Source organism: Vanessa tameamea, chromosome 18 (assembly GCF_037043105.1).
Source record: "Vanessa tameamea isolate UH-Manoa-2023 chromosome 18, ilVanTame1 primary haplotype, whole genome shotgun sequence".
Taxonomy (NCBI): Eukaryota; Metazoa; Arthropoda; class Insecta; order Lepidoptera; family Nymphalidae; genus Vanessa; species Vanessa tameamea.
The window spans coordinates 7128934-7149621 of record NC_087326.1 but is presented as its reverse complement, the minus strand read 5'-3'; the positions used below and the strand labels follow the sequence as shown (position 1 = coordinate 7149621).

The 20688-nt window shown below is 29.7% G+C and overlaps 2 protein-coding genes across 9 annotated transcripts in view; one reads left to right on the top strand and one right to left on the bottom strand.

Moving 5' to 3' along the window:
• The window catches only part of LOC113400181 (dystroglycan 1), an 88825-nt gene extending 86031 nt beyond the window's left edge, over positions 1–2794 (bottom strand). For 4 of the 8 annotated variants that reach the window (XM_064217686.1, XM_064217689.1, XM_064217688.1 and 1 more), the window contains exon 1: positions 2596–2793. The gene's annotated coding sequence lies outside the window, so the exon portion shown is untranslated. Of the gene's footprint in view, positions 1–2595 lie in introns of all 8 variants that reach the window. The other 4 variants (XM_064217690.1, XM_064217693.1, XM_026639705.2 and 1 more) reach the window with 3 other exon arrangements.
• A 9891-nt stretch (positions 2795–12685) lies between these two features.
• LOC113398790 (carboxypeptidase B-like) lies at positions 12686–17412 on the top strand. The gene is made up of 10 exons (XM_064217732.1): positions 12686–12744; positions 13233–13263; positions 13356–13460; positions 13693–13749; positions 14092–14139; positions 14886–14943; positions 15228–15584; positions 15676–15927; positions 16572–16757; positions 17224–17412. Exons 5-10 carry the CDS (start codon positions 14111–14113, stop codon positions 17395–17397), a joined length of 1056 nt encoding a protein of 351 aa, XP_064073802.1. The 5' UTR covers positions 12686–12744; positions 13233–13263; positions 13356–13460; positions 13693–13749; positions 14092–14110; the 3' UTR covers positions 17398–17412.
• The last annotated feature ends 3276 nt before the right edge of the window (positions 17413–20688 follow it).

Here is a 20688-nt window from a genome sequence, read left to right as displayed (position 1 = left end):
ACTATGTGCTCTACCGACATGCACATAGTAGGTAGTCCCTAGGTCAGCTCCAGGGCGTTTTAATTATTGGAAGTTGATCGTTAAAAACTATATATAATCCCATTGGATTTCTTATTCTTCCAGGTCCATATCTTTCCGAACCGGTGGTAGATTTTTGTCGATCAACAAATAAGTGTAATGTTTTTATATTAAAAAGTTTTTATTAGTAAATAGATATTAAGTATACTGATTAGACGCGTTATGGGACGTGTCTTGACATTTATTTTTTCTTATATTGGACACTTGTAGTGGCCAGTAACAACTACTTATGTAACTTATGAAACGATGTAGTTAACGGAGCAAATTGTTTAATAGTGCCAGTATAATTTTTTTATAATATACAATGGGTAAAAAAATGTGTCGTAGGCACGCAAATAATAACAATATTGATATTCAAACTACTACCACCTACTTGATGTTTCAAAATACCAACACGAAGACCATATAATATATTATATAGTCTACATAGCTAACTTAACCAAGAAAAAATAAAACTATTGTTTTTTATTTTACTGAATGATTGTCGCGGTTATTTTCGTGTGGTTTCGGACAATAGCATAACACCATCCATTCTCAACTCATGGGTGTCGTAAGAATCAACTAATTTTTTGTACATCCACCAAATGCGCCCCAGGACCTAGCATGATGGCGGAAATCCAGGAACCAGCAAAAGCACCACCACGTATGGTTGGCGACAATTCATATCTTTCAATGTGATAAAACACTGCGTCGATCCTATGATGATGACAAATGACATCAGGTCTAAGGTATTGGTTTACGATTCGGTGGTAGATTTTTGACTATCAATAAGCAAGTGTTACACTGCTGTATTGAATAAAGATTTTTGACTTTGCACATTGAGAGACCTATATTCAGCAAGGATTGCGATTGGTTGACAATGATGTTGATGATGATGAACCTATACCTAGTAATATATCAGCTGACGTATACTAAATCGTATAGATAATAATTATGACAATTTTTGGCTGTCTTGTTGGGCGAGTTTTTTCGGATGCCGATCATTATCTGATTCGTCATGGAGTCATGGAGCTAATTAAGAACTCGCTGTTCAGAAACTGGTAGTGTTACACTGCCGTGTCATGGAAAGCATGTATCCTGTCCTATGCTGGGTCTCGCTACGGTCGGATTGTCGTAGCAGTGGATTGTGAAAGTGAGAGAAAAGAGTGTCTGCCTTCACATTATAATATCCTTAACAGATGGTTATTTTTAGTTCAAAATGTATGCAGTATAAACCTGATTATTTAATGACTTTTTTTAGTGATTATTGTTGAATCAACATTATGTGGTAACTATATGTGGTAATTAAAACTGCAATCCTGGGCTATGGACTAATATGGCCAGATATTTCTTATTTTAAACTTACCTACTGTTAGTCGATACAATGCAACGGGAACAAATTACAGTCAAATTCTAATAATAAATAAGTACCTACATATTAGTTATCTTTATTTATATGTTATAAATAGTCAAGTAGCATATGATGACTAATTGACAGTATCGTTTCAAAAGAGATTTAAATTTCAATTACTCTTTGTCATAATTTATAACATAAATTTTCTATTATTATAATATAATTATAATAATTTATATAATATAATTTTATTTATAATTAAATAATTAATAACGACAGGAAATAACTTATTAACAATCATAATTTACCTAATTATAGAGGAAAATGTTTTAAAACAAAAAAAGATATATTCAATTACCTACACTAATAATATCACATTATTTATGTTTGGTTCCCTCATTATATTTGTTGTGAATAGCAACATAAGCTTAGGACACATGTAACATATTTCTTAAAATGAAGATTCTTAAGATAAAGACACAAAATTTCTCCTTGAGCTATATAAAGTATTTAAAAAAATATTTTACATTCAATAAATAATTGGTTCTTATTGATCTGACTTAAAAGAAGAATAACATAGGAACACAATTTTTATCCTATAGTAATTAACTAATTACTTAAAGTAATTCATGCATTATTTGCAATAACAGTATAATCTTAAATGCTTAAAAAACTTGTAAATTCAATTTTATTCTAATACTAGGAATATGTTTTCTATTCATCTATCTGTATATCTTTTGTACTCACTTAAATTTAACTTCTTTAATTTATATATAATGTATAAGTTAACATAAATTGTCAAATTATATTTAATTTTAAGGTAAATAAGTTTATATTAGTACTGTTATTATTATAAAAAAGTCTTGAAATAAGTTTAATTTTTAAACTTGTTAAATATTATATATATATATATATATATTTTTCTTTTTTATTCGGTTTTAAGAATTAAGATCACGTGAGATAAAACTTGTTGGCCGCAATTTTGTAATCAAATAGATAATGTGGCCAATTATTAATACTTTTCACTTAAGAAAAGATTTTTGTGGTTAAATATCTTGGTTCAATATGTTACATGAACAACATGCCAGGATTGAATTAGATCACAGTAATCCATTCATGTTTCTTAGGGTACTTTCTAAGCGCTATAAGTAAATATTATTCTTATGTTATACGAACTTACATACCTTTTCGTTAGTTTCTCATTAAAAAAAATAGAAGGGTTCTGATTCATAAACAAATCACAACACAAAAGTATCACTCAGCACACAACACATCAGCCACTACATAGCCCACTACCCGGCCATTCAAAGTTCCAGTCTCCAGAAAGCGATGCACTTAGAAATCGTATCGCTTTGACAAGTTTAAGGAGTTGTATTCATTCAGGTCATTCGCTCATATAACCACAGATTAAATTTACTCTTATAACATTTTGTGGGAGACGCCCAGGTTATATTTATTTATTACTGGCAGCAACATTGAATTATTAAAGAAAGGTGCTAATAGCGACATCTATTGAAAACTAGAAGAATACTTTCTTACAATGTTTTATAATAGTACTGAAACATTTAAAAAGATGGCAAGACATAACTAGTGAAGTAAACCTAAGCGACACCTAGTATTGAGTAGTGAATAGAAATTATCAAGATGGCGGTGATAAGAATTTATAAATGTTTTTGAAAACTCAATCGTAGATGTCACTAGTATAATGAAAAGAAGAAATTTTGGTTTACCATAACTAAAGGAAGATAGGCTAAACTTTAATTTTATTGATGATGAAAAATGAAATAAGTACATTGTCATATACGTACATAACGAGTAGATAACCTGCCAGGCGAAATAATAATTGTAATGAAGGGTAATAATACCTGTATTCTTATACAGCTGATATTTAGAGGACACATATTATATTATTTTAGAGGCCTACTTTAGTACATTTAAAGCCAGATATTTTGAGTTACAAGTACTTATATCTTACTTGTAATGGTCTTGTTATACCCATAGTAAACCATTGAAAATAAAGAATTTTTTTTTTTTTTACATATACTTAATTGAATAATTAATCCATGTAGATTACTTCTCTTTACATTAACGACGACAAAGTGTATTATCATGCTAAGTAATACTTTTTTAAGAAGCTCGTCATGTTATATACCTATATGAATATGGTTAAGGTTGAAACTGCCTTCCTTCTTAGCACCTTCAGTATTTTTGAAAATCTAGATAAGTGTAAAGATTTGTAGTTGGTAATTTATTAGGTATGTTGTAAATGTAAAAAGTGTACTTTAAATAAAAAGAAATGTAAAGATTTTTTTGATAAATTACATATCTTTACCCTGTCATAATAATCATCAAAATAATAACAGCTTAGTTACATCTCAAACGAAACAACAAAATGAAATATTTGCATAATTATAAGTAGGGTATTATTTATAACAACACAATACCGACGTTTAATTATATATTTTTTCTTGGATATAAATATGAATAAAAGATCATGTAAGTTCATGGAGCGGATGCTAAAATTACAATTTTTATAACCACATGTTACTATTCCCACTCGGCTTCTGGTTTTAACGACCTGTCATATATTGTGACAGTCCGACGTTGAGTTCTTGTATCTCCGGCTTTCATCAATTCCGGATCGGCTGCTCATTATTTTTGCTATTATCGTGTTTTCACATTTAAATCTTGATAAACCAAACGCTGTACCGCACAACAAACTATTTCAAAATTAATTAAACATGTTTAATTTTAAGCTAAAATACAAAGGAACATGCCATTGTGCATCGAGTAAAGGACTGGGTTATTCAATTACGCAAATTACTGGGCTGTTTGTAAATTATAGGCATATTTAGTAAATTTGACAAACGTAGGGTCATACTAGTTATTTCTAATAAACTTTAATATAAAGTAGCAAAATATAAATAAGTCATGAGTTTTATGTAATCAGTTTGTTTATGTAATCTATTACTAAACAATGTGCTTCCAGGTTATTATTATGTTATAATTTATTTTTGTAATATCACGTTGTCAACATAGGAGGCTTCCCTACTGAAGCAAGTGAAAAATAAATTTCCGTTTTTCTTTGAAAAGACGTTGCAAAAGTTTTTCGTTGTTTCTTGTTCGAGATAACTTAATAAATAAAAAACAATTGTTGCCAATCCACGAAGTCAAACAATAGGCAAATAAGGTAGCGATTTTGTAAGGATTCCGAGTTATTTAAGCGTAAATAAAATTAAATCGTCCGTGCAACGAACCGCCATGAATTTAACTAAACGTTTTGACAAGCGTATTGGTACATTTGCATTATGTCGTCGCAAACTCATCGGGGCAGAAAACTTACAATTAATATTAAAACATGCGCAATAAAATAAAGCCAAGCAGTCGGAAAGTATTCGCGTCACTCGAGCAGTGCTTTTGACATGGCTATTATATTGCTACACGGAGTAAGCGACGTAGATACGCTAATATCATTTAGCAAATTTATACCTTATTTGTAATGTTCATTAGGATTATAATCGCAAGTATAAATATGACTAAGATGCTGAAAACATTGAAATATATCGTAGGCGATGAACAGAGCGATGCAAATGATGAGAGTATTTGGTTATGTTATACAAAATGTAATACGGGATAGACCCGCTTAGCAGCTCATGAAATGTATTATATTTAGAGTAGTTTATTTCAACAGAAGTTGAACAAACTCTGAACAAAGAAACGTTAAAATATCCGTCTTTTAAATTTTGCTATTGTATTTTTTTCTTTTTCTTTATAATTTATACTTAAAAGTGGTTGTTTTGATATTAATAACTGATAGATATTACGAATAATAAAGGAATTATTTGAAAGTCAAGTAATTTAATTTATTTTTTTGTTACCGTTAGATAATTGTTTGAGTAAATTATGATTGTATTTGTTAAATATAATAACAGTTGGTGAATTTCCAAGAAGTACTAGAAATATTGAAAGGAAAGTCTATAATCAATACGCAGTTAGCTTTGTATTTAAATAAAAGCACTGCTATGGAAGTCAAAGTATATATGTATATACAGTTTCAACAAAAATCAAAAAGCGTTAGCTGTTAAAAAATAGTAGGTATATACAACAGATAATTTACTTTGTTGACGGTTTTTTTAACTGTAACCAGTATTCATTAAATTTAGGTTACAACTTTTGAAGATATTTTGTTTGTATTTTTTCCTTTTTATTTCAAGTTATATAATCTCGTTAATTGTTTGCTTTGAGCTGTTTAATATTATACATTTAATATAATGTTGTATTCCAGATAAAGCGGGATCTTTGTATAATATTCAAGCATTAAATAAATAAATCATTAAATAGGTTGTTTTGAAAGAAATATTACTAAGATATGATTTATATTGTAATAGTTGTACCTAAACTAAAGTAATTGTGTTTGAACTATTTGACGCATGAAATCTATGACACAATAAAACGCGGGAATTTAAATCAAAAAGATTGCCAGCTGTGATCGGTATCGATAACGCAATAATCGTTTTTTTTTAATATATAATAAAATAAGTTAGAAGTAAATTACTTAGATACGAGGATTAATGAAGATATTCTGGGTTCTATAATAAGTTCTACAATGTACAAGAATATATGTATTTTATTATAGGATGAATCTTTATGACGAATAATATCATTGAAAAAATACATATATTGATATCGCCTTATCTATTCACATATCACATAAAAATGATCTTGTGACAGGTTCATTCCGAATAAATCTGGATATTTTAATTGCAGTTCGTTAGTTTTTTCCTTTTGAAATTGCAATCAAATCAATATAAATAAACACTGCCTTTATAGCGACGCCTGAGATTATTTCAATAATCTCTACATAATATGATTGTTAGCAGAGAATATTTCTAATCGATCTAAACCTACTAGAAAAAGAATAACTGAATATTTTACCGATTCTTCTCGTTGGAATCTTAAATTCAAATTGGTGGTTGGTTAAAATTTTATTAATCTTGTTATGAGTCAGAGTCTATTTCAAGAAGAACATTTTTTATTTTACTTTGAAAAAAGAACATCACTAAACAACAACTAAATAATTTTGCCGGACAACATTCTTCATCTTTCTTAATATTATAATTCAAATTCGACTGACGTAACCGTATAATTATTTGATGACCTATAATAATTTATATACGAGGCACTTATAAACGAGGAGACTTTACTGTAATGCCTAACTGAAAAGTACTAAGACAATATACATAAAACTTATACCAAATACTGCAGTGCGTTTCGGAAACGGTTTATTACTCATTATAAGGAGGTTCACTTAGCAGTTTCACCCGTTTATTCATTTATTAATACAAATTATCATCAATATTGTGACAAAAGAACACAAACTGTTGTGTTGAATGGTTATGAATCTTCTACGTGTCTTATTTCTTCTGGAGTTCCCCAAGGATCAATATTGGGTCCTTTATTATTTATTATTTTTATCAACGACATTGAGTCTTGCTTCTTAAATTCACACCACCTTCTATTTGCTGATGATTTGAAAATTTTCCGTGTTGTCAACGATCCTATCCATCAGTCACAGCTTCAATCGGATTTGTCAAGGCTAGAGGATTATTGCACTTTGAATAAGTTAGATTTGAATGTGTCAAAATGTTTTTTTACCTCTTATACACGAAAAACTAATAAGTATATATCATCTTATTCTTTGTTGTCAACTAACTTACAAAGAACGAATTCTATATGAGATTTGGGAGTTATTCATGACTTTAAACTTTTATTCAGTTAGCATATTGATTCCATAGTCACTAAAGCTTATAAGGATTTGGGATTCATTATTCGCATGTCCAAACCATTCCATCATATGAAATCAATAAAAATCGTATATTGCTCATACGTTCGGACCCACATAGAGTATGCGTCACAGGTATGGAACCCACGTTACCAAGATTATGTAAATAGACTGAAGACGATTCAGAAAAAAAATTGTGAATTTTATTAGATATAAATTTCACCTACCTATTGAAACATGAACAAACGTGTAAACGGATTCATCTGCTCCCACTAAATGTCCGTCGAAGGACCGCTGATATTACCTTCCATGTAAATATATTAAATAGCATTGACTGCATAGATCTTTTGGGCAAGCTTAATTTGATAACACCTAAAACCATAAATCGACGTCTTCAGCCCCTACTGCATGTCCTAACGGCTAAGACAAATTATAGGCAGAATTATTTTCTGATAAGAGCGTCTGCTAGTCTTAATGAGCTTGTCGAAGTTTGTGAAGATTTTGATGTTTTCTGCAGAAAGCATAATAATGTTAACCGATACATGACAGAAATGTTTGCAAAGACACAGTAATTTTTAACTTTTTAACTTGTGGTCTCACTGGCTTTTTTATTACAGACAGTACAGTTTTATGTGTATTGTTGTCATCATTTTTGTTTTTTTTTCTTTTATCTTTAATGTTATATGTGAGAACTGTTATTGGCCTAATAGTTATTAAGTATTTGTTATTTTTGTTTATGAACGGCTGTATGTTCTCCAATTAAATCAATAAATAAATAACTTTCAAGAAGCGTGATTTTCTTGTTCTTGTATAATAAAATGCATTCTAATTTATATATAAATATATAAGGAAAATTGAGTCTCGGTACTGATCCGTATTCTATCAAAGCAATCTTAAAGTGAGCAAGCACTGCCAGGGTAGCTTCAATCCCCTATCTCGTGAGCAATCAGGGCAAGTGCATGCATCAGTCCGGTATGTAAATGTGGCTGGAGTGAGATTTCTAATGTAATTGACATTGGAAACGAGATTGTTTCGTACCTTCGGCCATTTGCCTATAGGATGGGAACACGCGATCCTATGGGGATGCACTTTAATAGCATCCTCTTTAATTTCCTACTTAAAATACAATTGATTGTAATTGAGATAGCACGTATGTTTTATGATAATTGAAAGTTTATCTTTAAGTAATATAGGTAATTATAGTTTTCCTCTGAAACTGTTACAATCAAGGTTTTATATTCTTACATATGAATGTAGTATTTATGCAGATCTATATGATATTTGAGATAAATTATTCCAAAACACAAACGCTTAAACATAAATTCACACCACATTTAAGTCGCATCGCGTAGACGCGACTCATAGAAGGGTGAGTGACTCCGAGCCCTACTTACTTTATTACTATAATGACTTGACATTTATTATCAGTTATGAAAATAAATTTTTACTCGTGAAAAAAGGGAAAAAAATGAATTAAGCTCAGTCGCGAATGAAACGTGTTTAATTGCGTAATATATTTTGTGTTAGGGACTGTTTGTTGCAGTTTTATGATAATTGTCTATGTCGACGCCCCCTTTGTTATTTAATGGAGATGTAACCATTACATACATATTTTTATTTAACAATATAATTAGATTAATTCGCAGGTACCTCATGCACTTAATTTGTTTTAATTTTTTTGTAAATAAGGCATGAGTTTAAACATAAGATAAGAACAGCAAATAGACCAGCTTATCATTTAGGCCGAAATATATAGATCCCGAATTTTACAGCATTCAATGAATCAAATAAAAAAGTATACAACGAGAGAAGAGAGATTAAAATAACTTAGCAGTTTTGTAAACAGAGCAGGAAATTCTACAAGGAATAAATGAAGACTGATGGATTATTATAGAAAAAGTGTAACAGTTTCTCGCAATTTCTATTTCTAATTTTGTTCGAAGGCTACAATTTTTAGTCGATCAAAACCTTCTAGCTATAAAAATTTTGATTTATTTAATAAACCTAAGTTACCGTAATTACCAAGCAAACTCGTTTAATTGTTATTTTTTTAAATTATATCTTCAATCTAGATTCAAAGTACAAAAAGAAAAAGTAAAATATAATCCAATTTGAGCTTGAAATTCCTGCAATACTGAGAATTTTATTTCCTATTTACACTCTGGTCAATATTAAGGGCTTTCGTGACCGTTTCGTGTTCCAAAGGTTTAACACGTTATAAATCTAGTCATAAAAAATACAATGTTGTCTACTATGTTTCGGCTCCAGAGTACATTCTTGCTATTGTTCTAAATTAATAAGGCAGTAGCTACATAGGATATGGAAAAAGAAATCTCATACCGAAGCATCATGAAAATTGTCTCGACAAAATTAATATAATTTGCTAGAAATTTCGCTACAAATATAAAAACTTGGAGATAAGTCAGTTCGTACTTTGTACATTGAAAACAAAAAGTGACATCCTAAATAGATAGACAACATGCATACATTTGTGTGCAACAAATAATTATGAAAATAATTTAGTATGATTAATGATCACTCTGCATGCTTCACTGGGAATGTTCCGAGGAATTGTTTGGCTTAAAACTGGCCGCTGACTTCACCAAAAAGTTATGTAGCTGCCAATATTTTTCTACCATTTTATAAATACTCATCCAACAATACTTCTTTACTTTAATTGTTATAAATGGATTATGACATATTGTACTTTATTGGTTAAAATTATAATATAGTTATTTAAAAGCAAAGACGTTTTAGTACTTGTATAATAGTAATCATTGCGTAATAATATTTCTCAAGCAAAAAATGTAACAAGTACGTTATTTCTCATAATATTATTCTTAATTTCGTTATCATTTTCAAGAGATTCCAATAATACGTTAACAAGGCATAATAATATTATTACTTTCCAATAATTTCGGAGGCTTTTTAAGCTTCAGCTTATGTCAGGATTTAAGGCTTAGTTTGTATAAACTGTAATTTAAATACATTCAAAATCATTTCGTCTGTTTATAAAGATTTTGAGTTCTCAAGCAATTTAACTTTAAAATAATTAAATTGATATTAGATGTTTATTAAATTCTTTAGTATTTTTATGAACGAAACTACGATTAGATGCGGAATTTGTAAAACCGGCCCATCTTGAAAGGGGTATATGTCCAGTAGTGGACTCCGAAGATAGTACTTATTAAAAGTATTTTTTTTTTCGATCAATGCCTGGTTTTCTAATATTACTTAATAATAGCCAGTCTATTTTACATTATTTACGTCTTCATGTTGCCTTCATATAAAATAATATTTATGTATAAGTAGATTCATATTATTAAGATAATTAATGCTTTATTTCGTAGAAATACCTAAGAACTAATTGTGAAGATCAAATTATAGGTACAAGTCTGCCGTTTAAAGGATCTTATGTAGGATTACTCCAACAATTATTTATTGATGTTTATATATTTTGTTCCATAATATTTTATGTGAAACATATATTAGCGCTTCTTGGAGGTACGAGTCGGTCGTATGCCGTGAATGATTACGAAAATTATTTTTAAATGTATAAAGAAAAAGGAATCTAAATATGTGTTACATTTTTTTAATGGCGACATATTTTAGGAATTAATGAGCATTGAATTAAGTTGCAACAACTAATACTACTTCTTATTCCCGTTTACGACGAAGTATTCGTTAGTTTTCAAAGAAAATTGTCACTAGCTACACACCTTAACCTACAATCTTATATATATATTTTAAATTAAGCTAAATTTTTACATTAATACAAGCAAATAAACATTTTTTGTTCTATTAGTCAGTCAAATCAGTTTATTGCAAGACCTAACAAAATGTATTATTTCGAAGCATTTTTCTTAAATTAAAGGGTCGATTTTCAATTCAACCTTGGGTGAAGATTAAGGCGAAAGCCCTAACAGTTTTTTTGTGTAGGTGTAAATCCTAACGCTCGTTTACGAGGCCCACTATTACATGTTATAAGATTCAGCGAATCTGTGAAGAAGAATCGAAATATCATACAAAGTAAAATGCCTTTATTTAGTTTATGTTTTTTCCACATGATCATGTATTATTATGTATTTTAATTGATTATAGTAATTATTAGTTTTAAATTCAATTAAGATATATGTACATACTATATAAAACAAATTAAATATAAATATAAAGAAGAGTAAAACAATAATTGAAGTAAATTCGTTTGGTGGAAAAAATGTTATATTGTTGATCGTGGCTGTATACTGCTGTTCGTTTTTCGTTTGGACTAATGGTATAACCACTATGACCAGTAAAACAACACTTCTGAGGGATCGTGAAATTTTTAATGACCACACGGTCAAGACTTAAGAGCTGGAATGGCAATAACTTATTTATGGTTTATATGCTCTTTCGCTGGTATTTTAGGTAAATAATATGTTGAGAAATATGAAAATTAACATTACGTAAATTTCATAGAGTATCTTTAATTTTAATTGCTCAATGGAGACAATACAACCCAGCAGACAAACAACCAGGTGGCTGTTTGCTTAGCTTATAATTTTGCAGATCTCAAGGATTCGGATTCATATTTCTGGTTGGGCTAATAAAAAATATTGTGTTTTCCGTCTAGGCATTCTCAGTAACAGAAGTTGACAGCGTTATTCTCCTATATCTCGGAAAACAAGTCTCTTCTATCTCTCTCGTTGCTACAGAGTGTGATCTCATCAGACAGAGTACATTTATGATTAAGTTGTACCTCTTCAATACGAATATTATTTGATTATAGTTTTGAGATATGGTGGATGCGTGGTTAGTAACCACGCATCAGAAGACTATAATTTGTTTTTAGGTGAATGAAGTTTATTAAATCTTTAATATATTATTAAATCTATAGAGCCAAATTTATGCATGGCGGAAGACAAAGTATTAGAGATTTTTGACAATATGACACGTAATTAAACGGTGGCAATCTGCAATATTGTTGGTAGGATTTTAATACAGCCTTTAAAAACTAGGATCGAGAGTTCAATTCCTATAGATAATATAACTATGACTATACTATAGAGTGAGAATATTAATATCTATTAATATTAATATCAATATAAATAATAATAATAATTAATAGAAGATATTAATATTAATATCTTCTATTGTTTTGGTTCAATAACGAAATTTATTAAGAATTTTTGTTTGTAAATTAATATATCTTGTAAATCAACTGAAATTATTTTGTAACAAAATAATATTTTTATTACAATTTGAGTATGTTTTTTTGCAATATTATTATTTATGAATCGTATGGGAGTGTCGAGCAAATTTAACGTTTACGTAAATACGTTTTTTGATGTTTAACAGGTGTACCTATATCGATATATACGAGTCTAGCAGTAGGTAAATAAATATAAGTATTAAATATAATTTAACACTTTTATTAACTGTAATGTCATAAAAACGAAATGATTTCGACATACCATTGAGTTTTGTTATTTTTCGATTGTGAGTATGTTTATGAAAGCAATAACGTTTGCATCGATATTTTTATGTTTCGTTTTAGGTGAAACCAATAAAGGTAATATTAGTCCGAAATATTTAAATAATTTATATATAATTTTAATTATTCAATAATTTAATATTATATTCATAATTTAAAGAAAGATAGTTTCTGTTATTTCATCTCGATATAATGATATCACTTTACCGTTTTTAAGATTGTAAATTTGTAAATATTTCTATTATTTGACTGATTCATAATTGATCAAAATTTGTGCACGGCTTAAAGATTCAAATTTGGAATATTTTAACTGCCAAGTTCAAAATTTATCGTTATCCGACCTCCCGATTCGCATCGATTTTTTTTTTTCATTGCATCCAAACAGGATACGGTAATATATTATAAAGTATTCATTGGAATGTTGTAGTGTAAAAGCCAATTGCACTTTGTGAAACTTTTCGATCAAAAACATATTTCGCCTGATTTCGGCAACTATTAACTGTGTAAACTAATAGACTAGCAAAAAGCGTGCTCGTAACATAATATTTTAATTTTCACTATTTTAGGTAAAACAACAAAAGACGATCTCAAATATTGGTATGTATAATCGTGCAGATGTATGTGTAGGTATAAAAAATCATACTACATGAATATATATCCATTTTTTATTATCAAAACGATTTAAACAGGAAATCAGAAATATCTGATGACAAAAAACAGACAAGTAAGACTAAAGCAATTGATAAAAATGATAAATCTAATCTTCGTCAACGAGAACCTAAATCAAAATCGAAGTAAGTATATTTATAACGTTTTAGCTGCTATTCATAACATTTATTTATTTGTTTAATATTTTACAAAATACAGGAAAAATATAGTACTATATAAATAGCAAAAAAAAAAATTGCATTAACTTAAATCAAATCAGTTTCCCATTAAAAATTAAATTACAAAAAATATTTTTCAGAGTTCAGAAATAACAATTATCTGATCATATTACTCTTTGTTTTATTACAATTGTTTCAGAAAAGATGAACACTTTTCTAAGTGGCCTAAAGAAACCAGATATAATAAAAAGAAAGTGTAAGCGTCACGTATAAAAATATAAAACTTATTTTTACGAATTACTCAAATAATATTTAAATATGTACCTATTTGTATTATTGCAAATGATTTAATCAAATTTCCAAATGTTAGTCTATAACCAACGAGACGTATGTTGAGTTGTTTCTGTACATTTGTGTAAGTTTTTAGCAACATATAGTAAACTTATTTATTAAATAACATTATATAAAATTACTGACTGACATACAACACCTAAGGCGATGTGTCTAAATTAATGATGCACAGGAATTCATTTTGGAATCTAGTTGAGCACTAAGAAATGATTTTTCTAAATTGATTAAGTTTAATGTAAATTTTTAGAGCACCTAGATACACGAAAATGCAGATGGTACAGCAAGGAGATACAACGTAAGATAAAAGATAATTTAATTATCTATGGTTATTCATATTTGATTTTTTAAAAGTTTAAATTAGCATATAACATTTTAAGGCATTCAGTGTGTTTCGAATGTTTTATTCGTGTCTTATCTTGAAGAGAAGTTATGATACTGACAGTTCATCTGGAATTTGTGCTTTGATTATTTAAATGTCTAGAGTCGAGACTGACAAAGCTGAAAACGCGTCCAAAAAATAACTAGTGGCTAACTGTTGGCAATCATTAAAGTAGCATTAATTTCGTGAGTGGTAGTCACGCACACCAAGATAATAACTTGATTGTTTTAGTATGACATTCTATCTAGATATATAATTATTATCTAATCTAAGCATCTGCCGTTTTAAAAATCCGTTTAAAGAATCGGCTCGCCTGGTGGATTTATGTTATTTACTTTTATAGAAAGTATGATTTATATAGTCATACTTTCTATTATATCGATATATTATTGTCCTTCAGAAGAGGATTTCCTAATGTGAACTTCATGGAAAATTAGATTTAAATAAAGTAAAATATTAACTGCTGCTTCTTAAATTTTTAGTAATATGCTTATACCAACATAAATTATTTTTTCATCGTGACGTTCATACAACATTATTATAAAAACAATTTTTTTGTATTCTAAAAGTGCAGAAAGAAAGAAAAAAACGAGATTTGGCAGTTTCAAATAAAAATTATCTCTTTATAAATTATAAACAAATTATAACAAATTTGATTACAGGAAGTCTCCTCATTTGCCAAGCTCTGAAGAAGTTGAATCAGTATTGAGTCCTTACAGTGTAATGTCTTTTTTAATTTTGAAAAGGCTAGTGTTTACATGAGTCACCTGGTTGCAAGTGGTCACCACTGCCCATAGACTATCATTCTAAGAAATAACAGCAAATCCTTACACCGTTTACTAATGCCCTGTCAAGAACAGGAACTAAGATTTTACGTCTCTTGTGGTCAAAACTGATGAGTGCTTAGAACCTACCCTGATCCATTCACACTAGCCTTAACACCAGTCCACCTAAAATAACAGCTTTAATATCGTTAAATGAATATTTTCGATTTCTCGTTTTAGATTAAACATCAACTTCTACATTTTACGAATAACTTTTCTAATGCAAACGTAACCCTCGATGTAATTGGCCGAACTGTTGAATATAATGATATTGTCTTACTTAAGATGACAGAAAAAAAGGGGGACCCAACGAAAAGATATTTGAGGACCAATGAAGGCAAATATGCTGATGATTCACAAGAGAAAAAGATTATACTTATAGTACATGGACTTAGTGTAATGGGTGCAACAAATCTTGAATGCCTATCACACGAAAATGCTTTTCTTAAGCTCTTATCTTATTATACTGATTATTTAGATGAATTTGATATATTCCTGATACCAATGGCAAATCCAGATGGCATTGCTGCACTAAGGGTACGTAACAAAGTGAATCGTTATTATAAATGGTAAAACATAATGTTAATACTAAAGACTAGTCCTTTATCATGTGCTGTTGCTTTTATAGACTTCCAACCCGATCTGGAATAAGAATGCCTCACCTCAAAATGATTGTCCGGGTGTAGCATTAGATCGAAATTTTGATATAGCATGGAATAATAATGTTTCTATCAACTCCTGCCATCAAGATTATCCAGGCTCAGCACCATTTTCTGAAGCGGAAACAAGAGCAATACGTGATATATTTCACAAATACAGTCACAAAATAATTGCTTATTTAAATGTGCATGCTGGAACTTACGATTCCACTACATTCAAGGTACGTTTGAAAATTAATTCATCAAAATAAAACTTCACCAAAAACTGTTACATGAAAGTACATAAGACTGATAATAAAATCAGAAGTGAATATTAATCGGGCTATTTGAAAATTGAATACTGATAAGTGCATTTCAATGGATTAAGATTGAGATTGTGAAAATATAAACGTTTCCTGTATCAATAAATGAGGAGACTTTTTAATCAATTTAACTAAAACTAAGTAAAAATTCCAGAAGATGCAGCGCAGATAGTCCTAGTATATAATACAAGTAGTATAAAATATAAGCAGGGAAACTCTGCCGACGGTTTTGCTTGTCTTTATATAAAGGTGATGTCGTGACTGTCAGTGACTGATTACTTGTTATCAATGTACAACTTAAACTGCAAGATATAGAGGCTGGCAGTTTAGAGTACACATTTGTTTTATAAGGTTGTGTAAATAAGAGAAGTTTTTGCGAAATTTTGATGATAAGACAGATAAACGTCTCCGTCACTCTTCAAACCTAACCAATTGACATGTTCTGTGATCACACAACATATACAACGCTACAATACCAATATTTTTTAACTTTACATAGCTGGAATAACATTGCTAATTTAAATGAATAATAGTTTTTAAAAAGCATAAATTAATACTTTAAGGGTGATGCTGTTTTATATCCCAAAGGCTATACAGAGTCTTCAGATGATGATAAGTATATTGATCTGAAGGGTGAAATTGACGAAGCTATGAGAAACGCAAGTTTTCAGGTCATATCGGTAACTGTTGACACATTGTACAGTTGGTATGGAAAGGTTACTGGATCAAGTGTGGATTATGCTTTTGAGGTTTGGCTTCATTAATTTCCCAATTTATGGCCTGCCGTAGAGCCTGAAGTAATTACAAGGATAATTAGGCCTTGGAAATAAAAGATATGGTAGAACTTTTCGCATTCTAAGTACATAGACCTTCAATACCAGTTACATCAGTTAAGCTCTTGCTTAATAGATTGTTATTTGTATAAAGTACAGATTTATTGTGTATCACTGTGTCCTAATAACATGGAACATAACATCTTAGTTCGTAGTGTTTGAAACGAATGGTTTACATAATATGCCATATTTATAGGTTATGTTGCCCACATATCATATCATATGCCGTTTTCCAACTTAAATTAAGCAATAATTCAAAAATTATATACTTTTACGAGTAGCTAAAATAACTTCACTTTTTGATTACTGTAATCAAATTGTTTAAATGATTTCCTCAAATGAAGGACCACCACCCTAACATAGTAATAACTACATGTTACAGGTTTATGGTATACCGTTTGCCCTTGAACTAGCGATGCAAATATATCAGAATCCGATTGACTACGGAGATCATCCCGACTACCACGATAATGCCCTCGTTGAAGTGTGGGGCAGAGTTATTGACGTCATTTTAAGTTTTATTTGGAAATCGCATAATGGAAACGAAATTCAATAAGATCTTACACGAAGGATAAGGTTTAAATAAATATACAAAGAAAAACTTCTTATTTTTAAGAACCTTTGGTCCCAAAGTTCTCCAAAGTCTTTCGTCTTCTCTTCTTGGTTGAGTTTTTTGCACTGCCCTATTGTAATGCGGACTACCCATGTGGCAGAATTAAATCCAACATAAACAGATCACGAGATGACTTATAAAAAAAGTTAAGCACATTAAGTCATTGATACATTCGCAATCTTCGGTAAAGATTCACGTGCAATACGATTATTTTCTCGTCATAATATGTTTGCTACCGTTAGTGATTAACAAAATTAAATATAAACGATTTATATTCTCTTTCAAAGTCCTGGGAAACATAAATAAAATTTTGCATATTGGGTAAACATTACGGTGACACTTTCTCCGATCGAGCCTTATGTGTCATTAGTTAGTAAGTCATTGTTACTGACTTATTTAAATACATAGAATTGTCTACAATTAAAAAATTAGTATACGTTGCGTGATAATATCTGATATATTGACTAATACTACACAGAACCGTCAGTGAAAACCGGCCAAATTTATTCCGTCGCTTAAATTCGAAGTGGGACAGATGTGTTTTTGTTTAAAGCCTGTCGTGCATACAAAGGAAGTTAAGCGAGAATAAAGAAAGTGAAGGTACGCTTAAAATTTTATAAAATGCCGGATCACTAATCCTATCCTGGTCTCGAAAGAATTTGGGTTATTGTCTTGTGCTATTTAATGAATTCGAACGACACAGATTTCTAAATGCATATACACGAATGTCTTTATTTTAGTGTAGTCTATGGAATTATCTTAGTACTTATGGTAAGATACAAGTGCAGTACTTCAGAATAAATGTTGCGCATTAGCTAATATACTTACTATTTACGAACATGATCAAGCGCAACAAGACGGTAAAAAATATACAGCTGCTTTTATCATAATTTTCGAGTCGAAAACCAACTATTATTAAAAAAAATATTTTGAAAAACTAATATACAGGTAATAGCTATTAATACATAATCGAAAGTAGAGGCATAGTGTACTAATAATACATTGTTTTTTTTCACTTAGTAAGAGTTTATAATTTTTTTCCTTAAAATTCAATAAATTTAAAATTCCAGCTAAATTTTAATGCTTGATTAAAAAGCAGTTTCAACGAATTTGTCATTCATGGCGAATTAACCAAATTATACTGAAACCTTATTAATGAATCAAAATAAATTTAAATGAAGGCGTGACTGATGTTATCGAGATATAGCGGCAAGCTGCCCCCCATTCTTGTTCTCGCTACTAACAATGAAGCGCCGTTAGTTGGGTTCCTCACGGAAATTGTGACTTTGTTCGTAACGTTCAATATAGTTTTTAGGCCATATTTTAATCCATTAAAAGGATATAGCCTATAAATATTAACAACAACAACTTTAATTAAAATCCAGTAGTTATCTATATTGGGATCACAAAGAGGCCGACGATCCGTTTTTTAAATTAAGATTGAATAAAACATGTATTATTTGGTGGTTGTCAACATATGTTAATAGGCAAACATGGATAATTTATGGTAAGTAAATGTTAATGGGTTAGACACAATTTTATATACAAGAAAAAATATTTAAAATCATAACAGGGTCCAATGTTTGGTCAGAACACTCACTCTTAAAAGTAATCTATATAAGAATAGATGGTACCATTATACCGGTGCTATCTCAATCAATGTCACCTAAGTTCATCAAACTTTAGGTTTGAATCGGTTACCTTCAAAGCTAAAGCTCTGTCTATATCTAATTCAATTTGTTATTTATATTAAAAAACATATTTCATATGAATAAATTAAAAAGAAACATATAGGTATGTTATACGTATATTTGAATTTCTTTTTTTTCTTTTTGTCTGTTACATTCTAAATAGGTGAATTAAAGCTTACTTGAATATAAACAGTAAAATAAACATTTTGCTATATTGACCTTTAAAGATAAAGGTGCTATTGATTTTAAAATCAGAGAATGTGTGCTAAAAGTGAGACACAACACAGAACAACTATATTTTGTTTAATAAAGTGTGTAAGGTTTTATAATTAACTACACAGTCGAGGTCGATACGAAGCCCAAGTAATGTTTCATTTAGCAATATAAATAATTTTTTTTATGAATAACGGGATATAATTAGAAATAAGATTTCGAGTGCCGAAGTAACTTGGCAAGTTAGTGTTAAATAAATCAAATTCTTTTAGGGTTTGAACAGCACGGACTTAAAACAATTTTGTAGTCTTCGATCTATGGTGATATTGTTGATCGAATTTTGTAGTATACATATATTATAAAAAAAAGGGTATTAAAAAAAACCTAGTAAAGCAATTTTAAATTTTTAGGAATTTTTTTTTATACTCTCGTATCGTGGCCGAGTGTAGTCCAATTTCCGATAAATTTTGGTTTAGTGTATGTCAAATAAAATAATTGGAACTAAAGTTTTTTTTGAGTGTTAGATCACCTTTTTGAATTCAGTTAAAACTCAGATTTCCCCAATATACAAAAATGCCACAATCAACTAAAGCTATTTATATTTTGATTCACAATAAAATTAAAATAATAATATATACAAAAACAAAAATTTCAATATTCAATGTATAGGCTAAAAATATATTTTTTCCTAAAACTACTCGTATTTTTTTTTCAATATAAATATATTTCAAATCGTTAACCTTAAATATACTGTCAATGGTTAAAATTGCCTTTAATAATATATACCTAAATCGTCCTCGACTTTGAATGGTATTAGCGAACAAATACGATAAATATGTATGTATTTTAATATATTTATACAACGGCATATTCACAAGAATGAGATTAGGTAGATTGTGATGCTGCCTATCAATAAAATACAGGCTCATCAACCAAAAACCGGTCAAATGCGAGTCTAACTCGCACACTGAGAGTTCAGTATTTTTTTCAGAGATTTTTCCAAATACTTGTGCTACAAGATTCTTGTCAAATTTCATGATTATAGATCAACAGAAAGTAGGTACCCTAAATTTCGAATTTCAACCTTACACCTTTCCTTTCCTTTTTCTTGAGATAAGGGTCTCGACGGATTCCCTTAGAAGCACGGAACTCCTAAAAAAGGATGGACATGTGGCACACGAGACATAACATCGTAGTTCCCAAAGGTAGTGGCGCATTGGTGGCGGTAAATATTAAACTAAATATTTATTAAAGACCCAATTAATTTGGGCGTTGATGACTACCGACCATCCGATTGTCCCTTTGCCAGCTTGCCTACCTATTAAATAAT